Here is a 25,923-nt window from a genome sequence, read left to right as displayed (position 1 = left end):
CCACCTGTCCCTCAAGCCCGACAGAAAAACACGTTATCCGATACGCCGTCACGAAGGCCCGATGATCGTACTTAATAGTATGAGGCAAGCTTTCTACTAAACAAGCTCTACTAGAGCAAAGGAAAATAATTAATTTTAGCTCTCATATTCTGTGAGGTGGGAGTGCAAAACTGCTATTAGATATAACATAAATTTGTTGGATCCTTGGCATGAGCATACCTAGTAGTCTCGTTAAGATTTATATGTCAGACGAGCTGCCATAGAGCAATAACAATGACTCTTGTTTTTGTGACAACATCATCCGACATTTAATGGCTATTGCTGCCTAGACATCAAATAGACGCCACAGGAGACCGCCTGCATAGCGAGTAATGTAATCTTCGCGGAAAGTAAAAATCTTCTCATGCGTTTTGCGGGATTCGGTCTTACGCAAAGAGCTTTTCTTCGGATTTCGGGATAACGGCTCCCGATTCTATTCGACAGTCTAATTACGTATGATACTAAGATCCAGTAACCTAGGCGTTTGCGAGATTCAGAATCAGTTTAAATTCGAGCCTACTACGCGAGCCATAGTGCGCACATCGCCAGGCTGTAAATCCCAAAGTTGACAAAGAGGCTAAAAATGAGAAATGAACATTGAAAGTTAATTTTGTTTTCTTTTGAATAGTTGGTAGAAGCGACCAAGCGGTCACCATCAAACCAAAACTCTTAGATAATTCGAGAAGTGCATAGGCTGGTACAATTGCATTGAAGGTCGTTCATTTGGCCGCGCATAGTTACTGACACCGAACAGAATTATACTTAACAGCTTTGCCATTTGCTTCGTGTTACTCAAAAAATAGTGCTTCACAAGGGTTCGAAACTTTGGCCTCCAAAATGAAAGATGCTACGTACTCAGAACCTATGCACCTCGGGAATATGTTGTTATTCAATGAAGAGTGAATTATAAGATACAATTAAGTAATACATGTTATATATATTCTAATGTAATATTAAATAGAGAAACTGTTCCGCCATAAAGGAAAATATGATGCTAAGCACAAGATTAATTAATCTGTGTAAACTAAGTGCTTGATATATACCTCTGTCTTTGATAGGATACCTCATGGGGCTATTAGTTTCTACGATAAACCATCGGGATTTTTTCTCGCAATAAGAAAGGTTGAGATTTTATTTTTACTGCAGGCCTATTTAACTGACTTCGGCTTGACTAAATTGAAAAAAAAACTTCTAATTGTAATAATAATTCATACCAATTATATTTGAATTTAAAATCGCGTATAAAAGACGTTATTGATACAATCAGCTCTTGAAATACCTTTAGTTAAAAGTATAGTGATATATTAAGTTGGCAAAGAAAAAGAAAAATTATTCACCATTTTAAACAATTTTTTTTTTATATTATAAAATAATACGACTAAACTGGATATGCGCCATTTTGATCGATGATGTTCGGCCATCTTTTCTGATAGCGCTACGAAACCATCACTGTAGAACGTTTGTGTTTTCTGGGCCCAAAAGATTGTGACACGTGATTTTTGCGTCCCTTCATTGAAATTAAATATCACCATTGGAGGAGTTCTGCAGCGATCGAATCAGATGATAATCTGTGGTGGAAGTTCCTGGCTATACGGCGGATGGCGAAAATCTCCCATACTAACTATCTAGGTTTTTTTCAAGTAGCAGAAGTCGTATGCGATCTGGCATTGTCATGACAGATGCCGACGCCTTCTCTGCGTTTGCTAGTTTCGGTCGATTTTTTTTTGACGGCTTACTGTGATTTGGTTAGCCGTTGACGGTAGAGGTCTGAGTCGATTATTTGTCAGGTGGCGGTAACTTATAACATACAATTTCCTTCCAGTCCCATTAGGTACGTGGTATTACCTTCTTTGGCGCCCTCGAGCTTTTTCGGAGCCGGCCTTCTTCAAATGATTCGAAACTGGTATTGAGTGTATGGCTCCTCGAAAATAGCATGCCTATCCGCACGTCAGTCCTGTCCGATTTTTACGGTAATTTTGTTAACTTTTTCCATAATTGGTAAACCACTACGTTACAACAGAACCATCTCTGATCCTGCCGTTTTTCTTCGATAAGTCACATTGATCATGAAGAGCGGAATGAAACTGGTTACTATTTATAGCTTTATTATATGCGTCTATATTTATGTATATCGGCGTGTCTGTATGTGGGTGAAAGAAAGCTAGCACGTTCCAAACGCTCACTTCGTGACAGAACGTCCATCCTCGTAGAATGGGAATATGCACCTTTACAGGGACAGTTGAGATTGTGGGGAAATATAAATTTTCCCTTTGAGGGTAAGACAAGAGACAACCTACTTAGGCAAACAAACTTATCCGGAAAGATGTATGCTGTCATATCCTATACCATCCTATATCACCATATAGTACTGCTTCTTTAAGTGGTCTACAGCAATACATACAACCGCTTGTCGTGACTGAACAATTGGGACACTAGGTGATCCATATATCTGCTGAAGATCCGCTGAGGAAAGCTTCGTAGCAGTACGTTTTCGAAATATGCTCGTTTTTATAATAAACATTTAAACAGTACGAAGCGTATTTATTGCAGAACAATAAGATGTATTGCAGCTATCTGAAGTTTACACTTCATCGCGAAAGAGCGTAATTATAGAAGCAGAACGTGGTAATGAAAAGGGGTATATATGAAAAAGGATAAAACCTTCGCGCATGAGAATCCAGCAATTATATGACATATTGATGTCAGTAAGGCAAAACCAGGCAGTACAATTGACCTGTTGAAAAACTAATTTTATTTGTCGTTCAAATTGAATTATTACTTGGTTCATTTTTTCATCTGGCATGGTAACTACCCTCATTTAAGCACTATGGTCTCAAATTATGAGCACATTGGTGGTCTCTTAATGGGAAAACGCATGAATCAGCTGTTTAGACTAATGAATTCATGTATAAACTCGTCGCATACAACGCTGTATGCTACATGAAGATAGCCAAGAATAAATATATTCAGCATTTGAAAGTTTGTCCCGTAAAACGGCACACTCAGTCGAGCCAAGACGGCTTCTGAGGGAAGTTCGAGTTTGAAGGGTTGTAGTCAGCTCCCTACCTTCCAGTTCCCCTCTCAATTTGACGTACAAGCGTGAGTCTAAAATGAGAATGTCTGTATAGTTTTCGTATGCCAGAGCGAGACTAGACACCAACATAGCCATGGCAAGCTCGACTTTCCGATAGAGCCGCGTCGGTTGTTTGTCATGACGCAGACACGCCAACTCAGTCAACGGCTCTTTAGGAGTTACTAGACAAATAGGTTAGGACAGCCCTTTCCTACTTCATTTAGCGTAGCCTAGCTATAGGCCTTATGAGAACTCGAAAAAAACTAAAACTGCGCTTCGAGGAAAATGTTCGATGCGTTTATACAGTGGGTCGAACGACTACTACAGGTGAGCAGTTGAAACGTTATAAAGCCCCATGTTGGGGTCCCATTATTGTGTCCGACGCAACAAATGCTATTGTGGATAGAGTAGTCTGTCATGCCAAAGACATACTTCTGCTATTTCTATAGAATTTCTTAAGCGTTACGATCGAAACTGAGCGAATCCGAAGACGCAAACACTTTTGGTCGTCTGTTTGGTCTGGGCAAGCAAGCGATGCTGAGTGGCATATAAATGTAATCTATGAAGGAAGCGCAATCCTCTGGGGGGTTTCCAATGAGTCCCTGCCTATATAGTAGAGGCGGTACGTATAGTTTTACTCTGTAGCCAGAGTGAACCACAGGCATCGCTCTTGCTGTATAGTGAACGCCTATAGCCAACACCCAACGCAGGCAGGTGGATACTACGCCTTAATTTGACTTGACGAAAGAGAGAGAAAGAGAATTCATCAGAGGGTACTGGAAGACTTCAACGATGACGCAAAGGGCGTAAAAGTCGCTAACCGAACCGTAATAGCTACGCAGAGAACCCTGACCTCAGAGGGGTTCGCTTTCGAAACTTCCGAATCAAGCAATTGCCAATTGAAATTTGCTATAGTGTCACGGAAAAGAAGACGACCTCGCCGAAGCCGGATGTTGCTGTTATACGTAGTGTACAAGTGTACACGGGAAAAGCGCTCAAGGAAGACCCCAAACAGGTTTCGGTAATATATGCAGACTGACTGATCCAGTCAGTTCAGTCAATAATGTGCCACGACGTTCAACCACTTCGGTTGAATGAAACAAAAAAAAGCGTACAGGTGGAGGTCGCTGACGAGGCTCGGGATAACAGGAGGGCTATACACCAATCGATATCAAGTCGGCAACAATGAAATATTATAGTGGTCTGATATTTCTTTGGAGATTAATTAAACTTCTTGGTTTGTTGACACGCTGCTTGAAACGATAGGAGCTCCTCATTACAGCCAAGCGGCTTTCTTAAGTACGAGATCTTCAGGTATTTTTAATGAATTAAAGTACGGACATATACGAATCTGAGCGTACTAAAATACTTTTTTCGCAAGTTGACTGCGTGTCTGCGGAGGGTGGCTCCATAGGCACTAAGACTAGCAAACTGGATCAAAAGCTAGTCAGGGCCAATGGGCTTTAACCACACAAATAATGTATCGGAGCTTCTTCGGTCGTATCTCCATAGTGCGATGTCACCCACTATGTTCCCATAGAGCTGGTTCTAGGCTCGAACCCGGGCATCGCTTTGTGCCGGGAGTTAGCCGTCTGCTTAACGGCGATACCGGACGTAAAGCTCGAAACGTAAAGGCTTTGACTAGAAAAATAGACATTTGTTACATTACACCACGATCCCGAGTAGAAATAACATAAACTTCAGTTCAATATACTTGCATATATCATAATGAATATTATAACAGATTTGGTGTATTTGTTCTCTGCTCCACGGTGCTTAACAATGAGCATTTATGGTTTACATTTGTGTATTTATTCAATGACAACTAGGAGATATGAAGGCGTGCCATCTACCGCAGTATGATCCTTCTGACACTCATTTGCGGTTCTTATCATTCAGAATCCGTATCACACCCACGTGCGTGCCAAAGCCCTGCACACAATAAACACTTGAATGTACCCTTCCCACAAACAACCTTAATATTTTTACCGTTTTCTGTATGAGTTTTTTTTTTTTGTTTATTTGTTCGGTACACCAGCTCCCGAATGTACAGTATTTTCTCGCAGTATTATTAAAAAAAAAATTAGGGATTACGTGACACGAATCAACCAAATCAACCATGTCTTGTCCTGCTTTGCCTTCCCTCCAAATCGCGATTCCATCGGTAATAAAAGATGCTTCCAATTGAAATAGCGACATAGTCGCCCAGATCAGCCATTGACGTCAATGAAAGCAAGAGCTATAGCACTAATAATAGAAGTGATTTTGGTGACACGATAGTTACGTCACGAATGCATGCATGCATGCAGGATAACATGCTGCACATATCACAATCCTAAGGAACGGCGCGGTCCCAGCTTACTTGTTTTATACAATCGAAGACAGATAGCTGCTATGATAGTGTGAATGTAAATGCAAGTATTTGCTTAACCCCAAGAAATGTCGATTTCATGCTCGTGTTAAATCGTAGCGTGCGACCTGCTCGTATTGTATGTACGATGTACCAGCAAACAAGCAGCCATAAAAAGAAGAGCGGCTAAAGAAGAATGATAGTCTTCGCAAAATACACAGGGAGACTGTAGGTAAACACTCTGCAAAACGTTCTCGTAAGAACATTTGATAGAAGTTGCTTCCCTTCGGATAATATGATTTTCGATTGCTTAAGTCATTATCATTTCTCAATTTCGCCCATTTTTTTTCTGTCATTTATTAGGACGTTTCATATCGCCGCTGTAAATCTGCGTAGATAAAGATGAACATTCTGACAGACATAGCCTTTTTATGTGTATATCTCCTTTAAAACAAACCGCTTTACCGGAGTGCCTGGTCGTTCTAAAAACAGGTCGCCGTGTTTAAAAGACGCGCCACGACGACGGGCTCACAAAAAAATTTCAATGATAGGTTATCTCTGTCGTACTTTCACCTCTGGCTGCTGTAGACGGTCACTCTAGGAGAAGGTTAGCCCAGCGAAAAATGGTTTCAACAAAGAAAAGGTCATGACCATATCCCTATATAAAGGTTGACCTCTAGCGGACGATTGTGGCAAAAGACGTAACAATTCACGTACTGCCTTTGTACATTTTTTGTTCGGATTTCGTATTCTGTCCCAGAACGCAATGAACTACGTACGATGTTGTAGGTGTGAGTATAGGACGCTACATGTATTGTATGTCTATACAATATCTTCGAGCCAGCAAACCCTAGGTGAATACGCCCAATATAAAAATCAATATAAGACAGATATTACTTTATTAACAGTAAAAACTAATGAGATTCGTATGTAACAGCTCAAGCCACGTGCTCTCTTCCCCACTCTCATAGAACGATGCCACACCGATAGCAACGGTAACACATATAAAGCAGGATAGCTAACAAATAAAACAAATCCATACAGAAAAAAAAAACGTTTTGTATAAGTATTTTTTTTTGTGACAATATAAGTAAAGGTTTGGATTTTGCTTACGAGACCGATCTACGCGCAAAATTGAATGATAGTCCTGTTTTTCTAAAAACGACAGCTTGTGAGAGGCAACATTCTGTATGCATACACTGCCTAGACAAGAGGTCGATACTGTAGTAGTGAATCGACTTTGGAAAGCATTGAATCAATTGTAAAATTGCCAAGGGGTCTTTATTTTATTCTCTAGTTTCTTTTATGCTTGCTTTTCTCTTCCTGTCTACTGCATCTATGTGACTCAGCTATCGCAGTCGTGCTGTTTGAGATCAGTAACTCCGTTGTCATAGTCAACCAAATCGAGATGCGATACTGTGCCGTTGGCTTGTTTTCGTTTCTCCTGTATGGAATACATTGTGTAATAGCATAGCTGGAAAAATGGCCACCATCATGACCTTTGGCCTCATTATGATTCACTCTTGGTTTTGAAACAGCCCGCATTGATATTCCTATGATTTCATCACTATTCAGGTCAGATAGAGAGGGCGCATGTTAGAGAGAGCGCGTGCGCGCGCGCGCGCGTTTAAATTTCAGGGTGGAACCAGCGTCTATCGCATATTTCTGAAGTCGAGCAAAAATTTCCAGGCGATTTTAACTTAGGAGAATAAACAACAACAGGGCATATTATATGGAGTAAGTAGCGTAAACGGAAGAGTGGTGTGCAGATCTGGTTAAGAGAAGTATTTGTTGTTCTTCAACTATAATAGTTCAGTCAGATTCAGCTCGCCTTCCTTCGGCGAAACCATCAGCGTGACCTTTATTCGGAACAGATATTTTCTGTTCGCCTTTTTATACATGAATAGTGCTCACACTGTGCTGCACATTCATTCATGTCAAAAAAGGTAAAAAACCCTTCGAGGAAGATTAGCCTCATTGTGCAAAGTGTCCGATTTCTTGTAGATACAACCTTTTTCCGCTAAGGGCAGCTCTGCTGTTGAGAAAGGAAATGTGCTTGAAGGACCTTGGTCTTTTTTGGAATTCGGAAGCTCAGCTGATTGACTTCATCGATGTTACAGGGTTAGGTGATTCCTACATGAAACCAACAAGGGTTTGACATGCAACGACAATATTAGCGAAAACTCTTTTAGATTTAGTTTCATTTGCCTGTTAATTCTGCTGCTCTATTTCCTATCTAAGTTAGTATATATGTACTAACGGATTTGTGCCGAGCTTCTTCTCTGACCCAAAAGTTCAAGATATTTCCCATTTTTTCAATCGCGTCGTTTTCTTTGTACTTTACATACAGACCGAACCAATACATCAGCTCCTAATTCTTTACTTCATTAGCGCTATCTGCTTCGTAACCTAGATCTCTTTCTCCTTTTCTCGCTTCCTGTGCTTCAGTGTCGTATGTGGGTGAACATGAAGTCACCAGTTCTCTAACATTAACAAAACAAATAGTCAATTTTGTTCATCAGCCCTCCTACGAACTCCGCTACCAGTACCTCCATTGCAGAGTTTCTCTCGCTTATCATCCCTCGATCTTTTCTTGCACTCTTATTTACTGGATCACTCTCTCTCTCTCTCTCTCTCTCTCTCTCTCCCTATCTCCTACTTTCATATCTTCCTTGCAGTTAGCGTGAGACATGACTATAATATATACCTCTTGTTTTCCCCATTTTCTCTCACTAGCAATTCCCTATTTGGGTACTACCCGTGGCATCAACCTATGTATCCGGCCGGTGGGTTATCGGTTCTTTGGCTGCTGCTTGTTCTACTCTGCTACTGCTCTTGTCGATGATTCTGCAAGGAACTCCGACTACCAGAGAGGATCATGTCGGGACCGAATGCGCACCAACGGAGAGGTCTGCTCGTTCTGACTCATCGTAGGTCGTTTGTGGTACTGTAGATACACGATGTTATACCGGGAACGGACCGGGAAATAGGGAACGGCACTGGTCGGCAGAAAACTAAGCGGAAACAGCTGCCGTGTAAATAAGGATGGATGCGGAACAGCGGTCGTGACGGCGCCTTTGGGATCAGCAGCAGTGGCGGCAGCGACTATCCTGCTACCGCTAACTTTCAGCTGAGTACTAGCTGTAGGCCAGGTCGACCTTTTCGGTTGTACTGCTCGCAAGTGGCACACGTGTCGTGTCCTGAGCAAGCTCCTTAATTACGGCGATATCGACAAACGACGTCGGTATCGGCGGCGGGCCCAGCCCCTGGCAGTCGACTCGGACGCGTGCTCCAGATGGCTATTCGTTGAGCTTCGCCATCAGCTTCTGTGCTTCTCCTGTCTCCAATCCTAGCGAGTACCATTTGTAGTAGCACTTGTAGCTCACCAGCTTTGGTCAATTAAGAGCACTTTCTTAGCAACCATGAGAGAGGCCAAAACGGACACATACGATAAAATAGATGTGAATAAAGAAAGTTATTTTTTAAACCGAGAAAGCATAAGAAATATAGAAAAGCAGACACTGGACAGAAAAGTCGGCTAGTTCTTCTCGCAGCCAATATAGTCTTGACCGAAAGGCGAGCCAGATCTTCCCTCGGTATTTACCACGTGCGCCTATGTATGGGTCTAAGTGTCCGTTGGCTAGTATGTGTGTCGGTCTATACGCGAGTATAGTTTCTGCTAAACCCCACTTTTTTTCCAGATCATTTGTCCGCCATCGCTCTTTCCTTTTTCTCGTTCCCCTATGCCTGCCCTTACTCCTGCTTCTTGGTTTTTTCGCCTACTAGTAGCAGCAACAGCAGCCCCACCGGCACAGGAAAAAAAAGGAGAAAAGAAGAAAAGAATCGTTTCTCGACTGTCCTCGTTGCTTGCTCTCCCAGTTGACGTCTTCTGCGTTGGCTGCCCCTGCCACGGCCGTCATGGCCGCCGTCGTCACACTACCTGCTTACTTTCTGCCTCCCCTTCGTCGTCAGCAAGTTGCTCCGTTGCTGCTACTTGACTTTGAGGTGATCGATGCACGATAGTTTGGCTGTTTGACCTCTCTTCTGCGGCAGCCGGCTGCATCGGCCGCTTGACTGGCCTCTCGGTCGATCGACCAGTTGGTCAACCAGGAGGCCTGCTAGCCGGGAGCAATGAACTGCTGATGCTGGGGGCAAAAAGCTTTGCGTTGCGGAACGGTTTGCCAACGGGGTTTCCCGTTCGGCAACAGTGCATCCTTCAGTCTACCCAAATCGAATCCAGCGGCCGACCGCTGATGATGGCAGCCTAAGTGATCTTTGATTGGCCAAATTGTTTCGTTTTCTGCTTGCGAGCTAACGGCGCAGTGCCTGTTTCCAGCAGTACTCGACCAGACCAACGAACGAAGCTTTTCCGGCCGTTCAGCAGCAGCAGCAGCCGCAGCCATCATTCCATCTAACGGATAGTTTGTGTCTGTTTATTCCGTACGTTCTCAGAGTCTTCAGCCGTAGGCTTTTGCAGCTCTTCGTATAGACAGTTGCCAGAACAGGACAGGGCAAAGACAGAATAGACAGAACGCACGACGATCGAAGTTGACGGGTGCGGCCTCAGGACTACGCCAGCCGGCCTGCCCCGTTAGACGTCACCATTGAAACTTTAAATAAGGATCACTAAAGGTTAGAGGCTTCAGGTCCGGACCGACGTGGTTGCCCCTCTGCCTTTAATGTCACTTGGTTGTTGTACACTTTCGTTTTGGGTAGTGTTTAGTTATCGAAACATAATACCGTAACACTGAGGAACAGGCACATAGATTAGAATAGAAGCGCAAGTCGCAGCCACATATTTAGAGAGCGTCCGAGAAAAGAAAGGGCGCAGTTACGCGGTTACGTAGTGATGAACACTGCACTCGCAGCGGCCACTGGCCTATGGAAGCAAAGCACCGCATACAACATGACCTCAGTGCCTGCGTATCAACGTGCAGACAGCGAGCGAACCAATTGCTTTTACTGTTCCGACTCGTACTACTGTTATGTATACTGGCGCCGAAATAAAAGCCCCTCGCTGCGACGGCACAACCATGTAACAACAAGGGTGTCACCAGGAATCAGCAAGGAAGCGGCAGCCAAAGTGACCGCTCCTGGTCCGCTCCTAGTAGCAGTGCGCAGCCACCAGCACTGAATTTACAGAAGAAACAAGAGAAAAAGTGTGCAGCTGCTTGGATTGATGCATCGGAGCCATAGCTACGCTATCAATGGCGGGGAGTGGCAGTTGCGGTAGAAAAGGCTTTGAAAGCGGCAGCAACGAGACATTTGCGCGCCATTAACCTCCTTCTGTACCACCAGTAACAGCAAGAAAGATCTTGAGAGACACCACTATGGCAGGCAGAGACGACGCTTTATAGCAAGAGATCGTACAGAGTCAAAGAAAAGCGAGAAGAAGCATGGAGACCACATTAGGACGGCATGGTCGGGAACGGTAGCAGGGCACTTACTAGTGACGGAGACAGCACCAATGGATTTCTGTCCGTCGTCCACAAGGAGTCGGCCCGCGGACGAGTGGGCAAACAGCAAAGCAAAGGCTGAATGACGAAACGGAGCCAAACCAACCAACCCTTAGACTCTAGGTCCACCTCGCCCGGCTACCTCTGAAAAATTGGCCCGCTGTGAGTCGCCGCTACCGTCCTGCTCGCGCGTAGATTCGCAGGCCCTCCTAGTCCTGCTGAGTCCCCTAAACTACTCTTCAACCCCTTTACCCCTATCGATACGGTTGAAAGGCCTAAGGTCAAAGGTATGACCTGCACTGGAGCCTGTCACTAGCTTGGCTGCCTCGCGGAACGGTCGGAGTGGTCCTCAGCAGGAGGACATGCGAGACCTAGCACAAACGACTGACACAGAAAAGCACCACAAAGGTCGCAGGCGGAGAGCTACAGAAAGGGCGAATGAGAGCAAGAGGAATCCGCATCACCGCAGCGGCAGGACAGGCCAACAGACAAAAACGGCAAAAGGCGTTCTCTCTACCATGCAGAATTCATCACTGCCTACTCCTCACTATGAAACGAACGCTTCTACGACTGGATGTTGATACACATATGCACAGATGTCGTAGAAGCAGTATTTTCACTGCATCAGCTCCTTCAGCTGTTCGTCAGCGCAAACGATCCGAATCGGCCGGAATTTTCAAGACTGCCGCTGAAGAGTGATTTTAGACATATCTCAGGATATATCGCGTCGTAAGATTGAACATCCTCTACTAGCACCATTAATAGTTGGAACAGCAGTTTGGAGATATCCACACTATATTGGTACCGATGAATAAAAAGAGACGCTCGCCAAATAGGGGAAGAGGCAATGACTGCGTGAAAGTCTGTCGATTTGGTAAGTCGTCAGCATGGAGTACATTCCACATCCAGATGAGATGAACATCTCGATTTACGATCTGTTACCGAGAAGGTTGGTGCGGTTTGTCTTACACCAGCCCAGTGTATGGAACCAACTAAAATGGCGGCTGTTTTGCGGTTGACAATCATGTAAGGTAGCTGGTCCACACATGAGCCACTTATAGGTCAAGTGATAAAATCACAGACAATGCCGAAATACGGCAGATATAGATCGCAATAGCTTAAGTAGTTGCACCATGTCAACGAAGCTGTTGATGTCGTGCCCAACACAACGATCGAAACTAATTCGGATTGTACTTCCATGACTACTGGTTTGCAGAAGAGGCTCGTGGTTACCGCGCTATCTCAGCCAACTCGAAGTGGACTTCGACAAAATATCTCTCCATAATCCTCGCCGTGTCGGAACAGTGTTTATAGTTGACCTGTTTTTGTGCGTACTTCAGCTAGGATGGACAAATTCATCAGCGTCGGATTGCTCCAAAGCACCATCGGTCGTATCGATGGAATTCCTGACGAAGAAGTTCGGCCGACATTTGGCAATCATCTGCGAGAACGCCCTGTGGAAATGAACGCTTCTGGAGCTGGAGCAGAACATTCTCGACCGTACTATCAGTGTTTATAGTAGGTGCATGCATCAACGAAAGCTTCTTGCCGAAGTGGCGTACACTATTATATTCCTAGCGGATCGGAGTAGTAGATACGTTGAAGGCGAAGTGGCTTCTGCTGTCCGCATCGTCGACGAAGTGCGTAAGGATATATGTGTGAAAGTGATAACCAGCGAGATATGAGCTGCCAACACGCGGCTAACTTACTTCAAAACGTAACCCGCATTGTGAACCTTATTGGCACGCTGATAAGCTCACTTTAGGAAAACAATCACACAGGCAAAAACCAAAACAATGCTAACATAATTTGGGTTCTTAATAAAGTACGTTAGTTCCTTATCTGTCACATAAAATATAATAGAAGATCGCTCTACAGACTACGGTCCCCAATTATAAGGGAGGTAAGTAAATTGCCATTTCGTAAGTAAAAGGTCCGACCATTTGTATTTGTAAATATAGGAACTGTTTCAGAATATTTGTTTAATGGACCTTCATACCGACGGGAAGTGCTCACAGACTTTTTGCAAAAATACCGTATTATAGTACTAGGCATTACCATAGGGTCGTACCCCCCCCCCCCCCCACAGAAACCATTATTGCTCGCTGAATTTCCTGAATTGAACCTGAGGTAGATAAGACCTTTTAAAAAGAACCTAGAAGTATCAAATATTTAGTAAAATCATCCAAGGAGTGCTGCACTAGCCCAGGAAATCTAGAATACCTTTATACGATGTGCTAGAAGAGCGTAAGTTACTTTCTTTGTATAAAAAAAAGATTCAAGTATACATGTTTTGTATTTTTGGCCTTATATTTTTAAGTAAATTGGACCATACCAATTGAAGCAACTATTGAATTATCTAGATTAAAAGTCACCAGAACATTTAAGCTGACATAATAAATAACTGGTGACAAATTGGTATTAATTGTACATCCGGTCTGTTGAATTTTTACATTTCTACATTTTATAGACCAGCTAACACGGTGACACACCTAAAATCGACATTTTAACTTAGTCATTTTGTGAATCTTCAAAATCATAATAACTAGATTGCTTTAGGTACCACGTAACCTTGACCCAACTAGTAAACGTGGTAAAACGAGCTGGATCGAAGCCTACCTACCTAGTAAAAAGACACAGTACAATAGTAAATAAACTGACGACTTCTTTCAATGAATTCGGCAGTGCTAGCAGACACAATGACTTACCCTAAACGACTCTAATCAGCATATAAGCAAGCAATAATGTTTCTTTTAAAAATTAAGGTAGACAGACAAACAGACAAACAGACAGAGACACCTCATGTATCTAGTCCCTGATGGATGAGCACATCCCGTGAGAAAACCTCGTTTTCACACTGAAGGCAACATGGAATGAATCACGCAGTACACCGTTACGCATATCTTTATTGTCTAGTGACTCGAATAAACTACCTGAATGGTAAGCACTGCTCACAACATAGTAAGCACAATTGTTATATCGACTAACCAGTATTCTTATGGCCATTCTGTGCTACATGTCACCGTTTTAGAAGGAAATCTCTGCGAATCGAGCGCCTACAGCCGTTATTTAATCGTTGATCAAGCAGTTTCAACAGATCACGTAATCTCCGTATGTCAAAGGAGAGAACCATCTATTCAGCCTGAAGGAATGGGGAATGGAACACTTTTGGTTAAGCGATATATTACCCCTAGTTGTCTTGTGTAGCGTTAAGACCTTCTTCCCGGTATGGAGCGGGACGGGCCGTAATACAGCAAATAATGAAATGTACAATTGAGTCAGGATGCTGACCGAACTTCATTTTGTCATTTCTCTCGCGGCCTTGTCCCCCACTATTGGGTATCAGAAAGACGAAAGGTGAGGAAACTTCCTCAAAGAAAAAAAAGGGAATGAATTGAGGACGACCCGAAGTGGAAAGGTTGATGTAGAAGGTGTACTTTTAATTCCACGTTTTAAACACGAAGCCGTATATGCAAGATCTTTGTCGCGCATTCGAGATTCGTTCGCAGAAGCAGCAGCTCTCAACGCCTTAGCCAATGACTTTATTCATTCTTAACTGAACCATTCCTGGTCTGATCCATTTTCGCTGATCCTGGTGTAGCCGCTGATCGTTCGGATTTAACCGGTTTCCGGCAAAGTGCGAGTTCTACAGTATATGATAATCACCACTGACTTCCCCAATTGAGTTTCCTAAGCCTCCCTTTTCCCGCTCACTCGATTACACATGCAGGTGCTTACACCTACGAAGACAACGCGCAACATCGGCTGCAGTATGAACCAGCGAAGTCCCTTCCGGTTGAGCTTGCTGGCAGTGAATCCGACGATCTCGAAACGAACGTAGCCGAACTCGGCCTTATCCCCAAAGACACCGCGTTTCCGATTATGCAGCATAGTTTTTTTACAGGCCATAAGTGACTATTTGCTCAGGTCAATACCGTTATTTGAAACCTGTGCATTCGTTCGACATTTACTAATTGATTATTTGAACGGTATCCCGGTTACCCGTCGCCGACAATGTCGTTGTCCCATTACATATACTGTACGGTAGCACAGTGCCGTACAAATGGCGCCCAACTGCTATTTGGCCGCAGAGCATCTGCTCCTCCGAGCAAGGCCAGTCAGTAATGGGGCGGACAACACGGTAGATGTCATCGACTCAACAGCACAATTCGCCTATGCTGGAGTCGCGTTCGCGCAAAACGTTCTACAGCCTTTCGCGGGCGAGATGAGTGGCGCTGCACGGAGCTCCTAGTGCCTCGCACGTCCACGCCTGGCTTTAGCTAGCCACGGATCGTCGGAGGAGAGTGTGCGAGAAAGAAGGAAACATAGCATAAGTTGGTCCTCCGCTGCAGAAGCTTTCGTTGTAATTAGCTTTTCCACAACGGCGACGGAATGCATTGGAATGCGTTAACTGCCTCTAGCATAAAGGTTCTGCAGGCCTCGTACCATAGACCCCTCGTAATTCCAACATTAACGCGGCCGTCTACGTTGTCGCGGCCTCATGGCCAGACGGCGCCCGGGTCGTGGAGTCGACCATTTCGCTTGTGTTAGATGTGCATTGCTGTGCGTTGCGCCCGGTAGCAAAAGGTCGCGTAGCCTCGGGTCATGGGTTAGTTGTTGAGCGCTCGCGCACATCTAAATACCTACAATAAACGAACACAGAAGAGGATTGCCGCCTGTCGAAGACAGAAAACGGCGAGAGACTAAAGCTCGACGTGTCCGCCATACAACGCTGTGGGCTAGAAATGCTAAGGAAGGCCACTAAATGTGTAATTCTTCACATTCAATTAAACTAAACCATGTAAACAAAAAAAGATTTTTCGATGAACAAAGGAGGTTCTGTAGAGGAATTAGGTATTGGAAGCAGAATGTGGGCCGAGTAATGAGTCTCTGTATCAGACTTTGTTGTTGTGGTGAATGATATATAAGAAGCCTTGTTTTCAGGTCAGAAGGCTGGCATCAGGGCACTCTTTGTTTGCCTTCATTACCGAATATGTTTCATAAGCTCGCGAGTCTCTCCTTGCGATCGAATGCAAATGGTCATCTGGACTTCGGATGTATTAAAGCAAAGTTTAGCTGAGTCCTCAAACATTTCTACACATATAGCCTAACACCAATAGTTTGACTGCATGCATTTCATTATATGGTGGTCCATGCTTTTTTGCTAACTACCTCGAAGTGCATGTATTAAATTGTGAACAATTTCTGAAGTTTTTATTACTTCAAAGAATAATACTGGATACGCTAACGGATTGTGTTTTACAATGGTATTTGGATCAGTTCTGTAATTAAAACGCGTTCTATTTCACTAGGTTAATTACTCAGTTTACATTGATTTATTTGTCCGTCTTATCTAGATACGAGGCCAACAACTAAAGTTCAACTACGGATATATGTTCAAGTTTGTTTTTCAAGTATTTTGCTCAATGCTACATGTTACAATTGTTCGTTGTCGAAGCTGCGTTTCCCTATTAGAGGTACTGGAAGAAAATATGGAAAGATGTTGAAAAAAAATGTTCAAATAACTTATAGAAACTAAGGACTTCCTATCCTGTTTTGTACAAACTAGACTCGACATTCGTGTTTAACTTTCATAGTATTATTTTCAATCTATTTAAGGTAACTTTTTTTTTGGCCAATATTTAAATAACCATACAGTTTTATTTGTTAGATACTACCTTTCGATGCGATTTTGTTCTATAAAACGTACACTGGCTGACTGTAGCGGTATGCTTTTAATTTTGGTGTAGTAAATAGAAAAAAGCAAATTTTATTTACAATTGACGCTAGATGTCTTCTCATTGATTAGGATGGGATGATAGGAAATTTTGATGATTTTTCACCCAATTTGGAATACTAACATGCGATCGTACGTGTTTCGATTGTGGATAATCATTATAGTATATATATGCTATTGGGTTTATGTACGTTATAATAATAACAGCAGGTGTTATATGTAGGTTGACCCTGTAATTGTATTTTTTCTGCATTTCTCTACCAACAATCTTTTTTTCCGCATTAGACTTTTACTTAGCAACGAATTATTGAACTATAACGTATTGTCGCCAGTTTACCTAAACGACTAATAAACGAGACTATGCAGACTTTTCCTTAGTGACCTCCTTTTCAATATACGTAACAAGCGCTTCTTATCAGCACCGCTTTTGACCACCGGTTTTGAAAGAAAATCGTCAAGGCTTTTTTTTCAAGTTCTCAAAGACAAATCAAAAATAAATTGACATCTGCTGACCTCCCTGTAACCCTTTTTCTTCATGAGTTATTTTCTTCTCACAGTTACGGCTTTCAGGCGCGTTTAATAGTGCCGTTGTTCAAGAGTTCCGCGGAGTCGGAAAACCTCGCTGGCCCACTCCAATGCTTCAACTGTATCGTTGAATTGCGAAAAGCTAGACTTGTTCGTTTGCTGAAGTGTGCAAAAAGTCACTTCGTGGAGCTTCCGAGTCGCGGGTTTCAGGTCCAAATACGGTCAAAGTGAGACTACACATATACCACTATATACTGACTACCAGGCAAAGCAGGCAACGGTGGCATTGAAGGGAACAACGCTGAAGAGAGTGAAGAAGCCTTCGAGACAGTAGGTACGTTAAAAGAAGCCAAGCGTGCCAAGAAACCAACAAACCTTCAAGGCCAACCGAATTGTAGGACAAGGACAGCAAACCACGCCTCTCGCCAACTTTTTTCACGCTACTGCACCAGATTCTGACGTATCCACCAACGTTCGAACAAGTGACGACCATCGAAAGGGAGAGAGAACATTTCCTGAGGGAAAGAGAGAAAGCAAAAGCTTACTCAATTTCAGCCGGGCTGTCAACGTCGTCTGCATACCACACTTGCGCCACCACGCGATTGTACCAACCTCACTTTTGTTTTCTTTATCTATCTTTCTTTTTTCTTGCTGTTGCTTGAAATCTTCTTCTACCGTGTCTATAAATCTCGCTGGCTTTTTCATCTTTTTTGCTCTGCATCCCTAACGTCCTGCGCTTGCGAGGGTCTCGATTAGGCCGCCTTCTAGTAACGCCTTTTGCTACCACAGGGCTCTGAGCATCAAGAAAAAGGAGACAGAGGGAGAGAGCGAGGTTTTAGGGCTGTACGGTCAGTCGCGCAGAGTCTCTATCCGAAACGCTCTCCCTTCCTCGATTCTACGTGTCTATGCAACGAGACAATGGTCTGTCCGATGGCCAACGCCATTTCCATAATAATTTGATAATGGTGACAATAGCGTCTCTTCAATGGGTGTTGAGTCGACCGATACAGAGGAAACAAGTTATAGTAAAAAAAAGGAGAAGGAAATATAGGTAGCAAAGGGAGCAGGGAGGTCTCAAAACTAGGGCAAAAAGGCTGTTCGCTCGTTACATGAGGGCGCGAACTTTGAACGAAACATCGCCTTTCGGCTCAGTGGACACAACCGCAACGACGGCGGTACAAGCAAAAGCAGAAGAGGAAATACTGGGGCTTCGTCAATTCGAACAAAGAATGTCACCGAGATCCATCGGTACTGTTTGAGTGCACGATGAGAAGCGTGTAGTGAAAGGCCACCCGAGAAGCGATGACCACTACCTTCACTACAAGGACCGCCGCTCAGCTGGAGAAGAGGCTACCGCAAGCCTCTGCCCGACTCTTATAATAGGACATGTTTATGGGCAGTCGACAGTTGTGAGCGAAGGCGCAAACGAAGCCGAAAATAGAGATTCGTGTTCCTCGTGATAACATGTTGGGAATTAGCGTTTCTCTAAGCAAGTGGAACTAATAAGAAAACGATTTAGAAGTCATACTGGCGCTTTTTGGTGCACGAAGTCACGAACTTTGAATCCACAGTTGAAGGAAATACCCAGAAATATAAATAGGTCAAAGGAGGCTATTTAATATTATCGAGGTTAGCAATACAGAGATCTTAGGAATACTTAGATGGTAGGTAAACCACCATGCCTGCAAAAGCATTATAGCAAAAACCATTGGGAGCCAACAGGCTTATTCTAGACGTGACTTTTTACGATGCTAATTATTAGCGCATATATTTGTTCAGTATAATAACAGCGGTTTATGATTTAAGAAAAATGAGTATAGAACAACTGTTGCAAGTTACTTGCCAAGTCGTTATTTTAAGCACTCGAAGGACATGCTGATAAACTGCCAGACTTTACACGACCAGTATTGTTTGGTCGCTAATCATCGTAAACGTACCCATGTTTATGTAGCTAATCTGACTATAATTTTAAGAACAAACCGTTTTTAAGACCAACACATAAATAAGATCGTAACAGTAAGACGATTAGCATTAATGCCACTATACAATCAAGAACTTCTGCTCTTCGCACCGGTTACCTGGGTTTAGCCTGACGGAGGTGAAACCGTTTTCCCTTCCCTAACTCCCTTTTCGCCAAAGTACAGATTAAAAACGTGTCTATACATTCTCATAGTCGTTCTTTAAAAGCTCATCTGCGATCGATTCAAATGAATTGGGCCTAATATGTGCCAGCTGTCCGTCGTTTCTAGACTAAACTATAAGCAGCAGGCATGCGGGTCCTGACGATGAATGCCGACATAGCGAGCACTTTAAAATAAGCAATCTTTGCCTGAGGTACTGCTGTTCGCCTAACTTTTCGCCAGCCGACAACTCAAACCGAATCAAAGCTATGACCAACATGAGTACAGCTGATGCGCTACTTGCGAAACGCAAGCTGCCTCGACTCGTTCGCACATAGTTGGTCCTTGTAGTTTTGTTTGATGAAGAAAGAATACTTCAAGTGCTGGGCTGGGGCGGGCGCCAATTTTAGCAAAATAATCAAAACTAACGCTTAAAGCGAATCCATATCGGGTTGTCGACGACTCTTAGATCGGCTTCACTTTCCTAGGCTGTTTCCTCTCGCTGCCGTCGTCGTCCTCTCTCGCCCGCTTGCCAATTGAGATATAGCAGGGCGACGCAGCGAACAAGTTGGAATGTGCCGTGGATTGTGTGCTCAAAGAAGTTTGTCGGCCGCTCGACTAGGCCAAGAGGAGTTTCACACAGAAAGCGAAAGCTAACTCTAAACGACTTCCTGGCGCCGTTAAGGCTCGACAGCACTTTCGGACGAAATCGGTACACGAATCGAGGTCCGAACTATGTAGATGGCAAGCTATCCAAACGCTACCGAGGCGAGGGGCAACGCCTCAGTTCGTTCAGGGCGTCTCGAGAGGCCGTACGAGACGTTCTCTACTTTTACCCACTTTGTCATACGCTCGGCCGGGAATTTTGTTCGCGCAAAACGACGCAGCTCATAATATGGAAATAATTCGTAGGAAAGGGTAAGAAGGACGATGCTGACATAGACAATAAACTATCCGGCTGCCGACGAACAGACTCCTGCTATCATTATGGCCAGGCTATTAAAATCTGACTGGTGATTGCAGTTCCATATGTAATAGTTAACCGATGTGGCGGTTGCTGACATATTTTTCACGACGAGGTATGTACCACAGATAGCTATAGATTGTGGCTCTACATCCTTCAGAATACGTTCATCTTTTTATGAATATCCAGTCGCTAAGGCTAATTGCATTAGCTCTTAAATAGTTTAGTGTCTTTCGTTTGTACCATCGTTGTAGCTCGTTGAAGGTCATCACAGTTTTGTTGTACAGGACTGGGAGGAAAGGTTTGCTCCAGTCGGCGTAGTCGACAATTAGATGTGTCGAAATCCTGGAACTAACTGGCAAGAGTAGAATTCTGATCATACGACGTCCTCACATAAACTACGTAATTTACACTTGCTACGTTTGCGTCCCGTGATCATTACGCTGAGTTTACATCGTCAGCGTCTCCCCGGTCTCTTTACTAATTATTATATCGCCGCAGAGATTATTTTTTCTCTACGAACCATACGCTTTGAGTTGGATCGTTAGCGCAACCAAAATAAAAGCCTACCAAGGTTTTCCGGGAAATAAAAAAATTTACATCAGATCGTTATAGCTTTTGCTGTAGTTATTACTGAATATAGTACACACACAGGTCAGCTCTATCGTCACCTGTACATATGTGCTGGAGTTTTAACGATTATTCTAAGTAAAAGTTAACGGAGTTCTAGCTTAAGGACGTTTATTAAAGACACGATTACCATCGTTCCGCAAGCGTCGGGAAGTTCTACATTGAACAGCAGACGCTTGCGAGTAGAACCAATAGAAAAACTCTTGAGAATCTAACGTAAAGGTCGATGACTCGGTGAAGAACAATACGTGTGATTCGAGGTAATCCGCTTAAAATTGCCGTGCTAGGCTCATTCGATAAGACGGTGGTCGGTAAATGATTCGTTCACATAACAAGTTACTAACCTGTTCGCTTTTGGCTGTTTCGGTTATTTTCAAAGTAGCTACTTTATGCGTTATCTTGTCGCATGTTTATAGATATATCCACACGGGAACGATATCTCCAATGATGATCGTCGACTGTCGCTTTTCACCCACAATATGCCTAGTGTTTCTATATCTATGTGTGTCTAAACAATTATGTTACTTGGTAAATCTTTTCCTTACAAAGAAGATTCCTTTTTGCATAAAGGTGCCCTGTACGATCAACTCCCCTAATGCCACACTGCCGCATGACGGTCCTATTTAGTCCTTTACGTTATTGTAGTCATATCTCGCTCTGCTCCATTTTTACGCTTGGCTCCGTTCTATTGGAGTGCCATCAGATTTGCATTGGCTCGCAGGCGGTATTAGTGAAAAAAGCTGGGTAGGGCGGAGTGACTCGGAACGGGCCTTTCTGCCTCAGCAATAGAAACCTACAAAGGCAAATAACAAGACACTTTACTAGGGGCCCGCCTGTTCCTCGTCGGTGACGTTGGTCTAAACTTTCATTTGTCTACTCGTTGCTGAACTATCTTACGAGGGTACACGTACGGCTGTCGAGGGAAGGGTAGTTCTTCTTCCTATGGCAATAACGACAACGGTTGCCGCTGCCACCGAGCCATCGGAAAGGACAGCGGTTGCTCGTCTGCCCTGTACCTTCAGGTCTTTGGGGTGTGCGGACGGCCGGCAGCGACTGACCAGGGAAACGCTTCATTTCAAGCAAATGTCGCTGCTGGATCCTTCGTATTAACTAAACATAGTTGGAAGAACTGGACAGACAAATATACAGGTAAACGAAACCGGTGACAACAACGTAATCGGTAATTGATACCCTCAAGCGAGACGAAAACGGATGTTTATCACTCTTGTCGATTAGGTCTTCAATTTCACTCCATCTACCATTACGAATTAATACTTTGTCATTATTTTTTATTGTTATGAAACATGATTATTAGATATTGGAGATTACACGTATATGCGACCGAGGTATACACTCTATACTAAACGATAATTAGGGCAGAAGATAATAAAAATGCGGCAAAATACGGGCCATTATATTTGTATGTCGCTTGGAACTGGCGAACAAAATATAGAGCTAGAAAAAAAGTAACATCAGGTTAGAAATAGACAAGGCTCATTTCCTATTTTGTAACAAGAATATTCTTTTCCAACGAACCTCTGAATGATAGTGAATCAGCAGAGCTTTCGAAGCAAAAGCGTTACTGCCAACTTTGAGAGCCACTTGAGAAGATTGGATCTCAGCTTTTAATATAGATATCTAGTTATTAGAGAAGTATAAACGAAAAAACACCGCTCACTGAAACGCCCTACTTAGCTAAATATCTGTGTCACAAATAGACAATACTCTTGGAAAAAGCTAAGTGTGTGATTACCAATGATAAGGAATTTTCAACTAAAGAAAGGAAAACAGACAGCTGCTCACAATTTGACGCTTGTGAATTATAACGTTGCGATGATTAAATTTTAAAAACTAAATAATCTGACAACTTCGATCATTTCCTGTATTTATCTCATGGGCCTGGTTGCATACTCACTGAACAAACCGATTTGTGTACCGCGCCATACTTCTCTACAAAACGAGCCCCCTACTCGCAACCTCTACACCCATGGTTTTCTGTATACTAAACAATGAGACCGAGGTAAACGAGTAAACATTTCGACGAGGCCTTCTCCCAAAAGAAAGTTGAATAGAGCTGAAATCTCGTAAATTGATCTATTGCCACTAAGTCAATTAATTCACTGATCTTGCCGAGCATCCCGCAGTTGATCATATTCTATTCAGGATACACGCACATATCGAGCAACTTACATGAACCAGAAGCAGATCACCTTCTGTATACGCGTCGTTCTCTTGTTAGTCTGACTCTTGCCCTCGTGATACACTTCTGTTTTCTACATTTCTGCTGTCTATCTTCGGCGTGATGCTACTGGTGTTTTCCAGTAAATAAAAATCGAGATCAGTAAAGGGCGGAACGCCTGTCTGCACCGTGGGCTATCTCTTACCCATTATTCCACTACTACTTTTTAATAAACACGTACCTCATAAGGAAAGCCCGGCGTCATGAAACCGATTTCAGCTAATCTATATCATCTACCTAAATTTAATACTTGATTATATGGACGTTGTTGACGTAATAGCCGTTGTAGAACATGGTAGCTGAAACCCGTTTTCTGAAGCGAATGCTTTCAGCATATTATATATACAGCATATTATTGGAGAACCTTAAAATAGTGCACGTAATGGAGGATGAGCGACGGCCACACTCAAGCGAAAGCTGTTCATCACTTCATCCAATTGTGTGCCAAAACTGCAAAGAGGACCTTTACGCATAATAAAGATTCAATTGAGTACTATGGGATGCAGTTCGCTAGAACTAGTAGTGTCCAAAGTGCCGCTTTCGATCCCATGGAAACACGACTCATAAGAGGATGTTTCTAACTGTATCAGTATTACGCTTGGTTGCATCCAATAAAGTTAGCGATCGAATATTTACCCAGATCTATAAGAGGTGCGCCACAGTTTAGAATATCTATGGCAGACATAAGGTAATTCAGGTATGTAAGGAAAGCGATTTTTATGATATGTGCCCCAAAGGACTCGACATAAGCAGCGTTTTACAACATTTAACTATGGGCTATACATAGCTAACTCAATGTTATAATGTAAGGAACTCCCTACCAGATTTCTACGATCCGCCTTGAACTGAGACTAACTTGAGGCTTGAAGTTGAGCCGACAATAGAACTGCCCTTCTCCGGACGGTTCTATTATTTTCAAAAACAAATCGGAGCCCGGCCCCAAATCTTAGTCGTTCTTCTTCATCAAAAAATCACTTTCGATAAAAGAGATAACACGTGAAGCGGAACGACACTGGATATTAGCCGAGATACCGGCACGTAACAGTATTAACGCGTTTGTAGCGGCAGTGCTTCTAGTGGGCAGCATTGCTTGCCAATATCGTTTTCAACCAACATATACTACCATAAACCAATCGTTTGGACCTGCTGGCTACTGTCTAAGGTCCACGCGCCAACACATTGTTTACATATGCACGTTAATATCACAGCAACAATTAGAGACATCAGCACCATGTGTCTAATAATTCGCCTGGCAGATACCGAGGGTTTGGCAAATTTTCTTCGTATAGTTCCGCGGCAACTTTCCGTACGCGCTTTGGGGGCTGAATTGTACCGGGTCCGTCAAGTAAAGGAAATCCCCGTCTTCGCTGGCTCAAACCGATTGTGTATGAATATTATTACTTGGACAATGATACGTCGCAACGGGAGCAGCGACTCTCTGTTGAGAAAAGAGTCACACTAACATAACGAGATGCTTGCTGACCGTCGGGCAAGGCGGCAGACGGAAGACAAATGAACGAATCTCCGCAAAACTTCCACTATGAAAAAGCTGAACAGAATAAGGTGTTCAGGGCTCGCAGGAAAGAGCTTGATGAATTCGAGGGGTTTAGATAAGGTGTGGTGAGGTGGCAGTTGTCCGTGTGGCTGTCGTCACCCCTATATATATACCGTTGTTGTAACAGGCTTTTCAACACGAACAAAATGACACCTAACCGCTCGAGCTAGATTTTGGGAAGCGAGACAATTTTCCGTTTATCCCATATGACCTGCTCGTACATACGTATGGGCGCTCACAGCTAGATAGACACATATACACATGTGCTATCCCCTTTATTCCCTTCAAAGCTGTTACTATTCTTACAAAACAGCGTAGCAGATAGTCTCATTTTTTTGCAACACGGGGTACTGCCAACAGTATGGGTTCAGCCCGAAGCTCATATACCCACAAAGGCTTACTGACCGCATTCCCCATGCCATCTCGCTGGCATCCAGCTACCATTCTCATCACCCAACCAGCCTGACCTAATGATCAGTAGTATCGTTAACAAGATATCATTCTTATAGCACTAATTCCCTTTTACTGCCATACTCACGACAGAGAGTGTACGGCCACTCTGCCTTCTTCTCCGTTCAGAGGATTCTTCAGAACTCCTTAAACAGCATCCCGTGCTATGTAACTTACCCTCCGACGAACCCCCTATACTGTCATTTCCTGCTTTTGTGCAAATTCTCACCTTCTCTCTATATCGTATAGTGGTCTCAAAATTGTTTGGTACACATCCTCCCATATGTACTGTGTGGCATTTCCCCTCTTTACATGTACATATAATGCACACGCAGACTTTCCCGCTGGATCACCCACCCACGACGAGATGCCGACGTGCATTGCCATTGTATATCTTAAAATATTCCAAGCAACCTACAGTTAGACTCCCTTTTCCAACCAGTCCAGTCGCTGCTATATCTTTACGACAATAACAAAGGTACTGTTCATTAAAACCATATAACATTTATTACCAAACTCGAAGGAGTTGTCGCTACATATATATATATATATATATATATATATATATAAGGGACGCACATCACAAACTCGATGGAGTTGTCGCTACATATATATATATATATATATATATATATATATATATATATAAGGGACGCACATCACAAACTCGATTTGTGCACGCAAAGGCTCAAACTCAAAATTTTAAGTCGTTTCGCGCACAGATCGCGATTTCCGTCTATACGAAAGGATCTCGTTAGATGGAACGTTAGTTGCCTAGACATAAG

General features: G+C 43.3%; 1 protein-coding gene across 1 annotated transcript; it reads left to right on the top strand.

Annotated features, from left to right (window-relative positions):
• The first annotated feature begins 7,761 nt into the window (after window positions 1-7,761).
• Window positions 7,762-17,006, top strand: LOC147756110 (uncharacterized). Its single transcript, XM_086987663.1, has 2 exons — window positions 7,762-8,371; window positions 12,135-17,006. The coding sequence occupies exons 1-2, from the start codon at window positions 8,304-8,306 to the stop codon at window positions 12,382-12,384; spliced, it is 318 nt and encodes a 105-aa protein (XP_086843789.1). The 5' UTR covers window positions 7,762-8,303; the 3' UTR covers window positions 12,385-17,006.
• The last annotated feature ends 8,917 nt before the right edge of the window (window positions 17,007-25,923 follow it).

This window comes from Varroa destructor, unplaced genomic scaffold (genome assembly GCF_002443255.2).
Source record: "Varroa destructor unplaced genomic scaffold, Vdes_3.0 BEIS01000004.1, whole genome shotgun sequence".
In the NCBI taxonomy this organism is placed as follows: domain Eukaryota; kingdom Metazoa; phylum Arthropoda; class Arachnida; order Mesostigmata; family Varroidae; genus Varroa; species Varroa destructor.
Note: the sequence above shows the minus strand (reverse complement) of the source record. Positions and strands in the feature narration are given on the sequence as shown.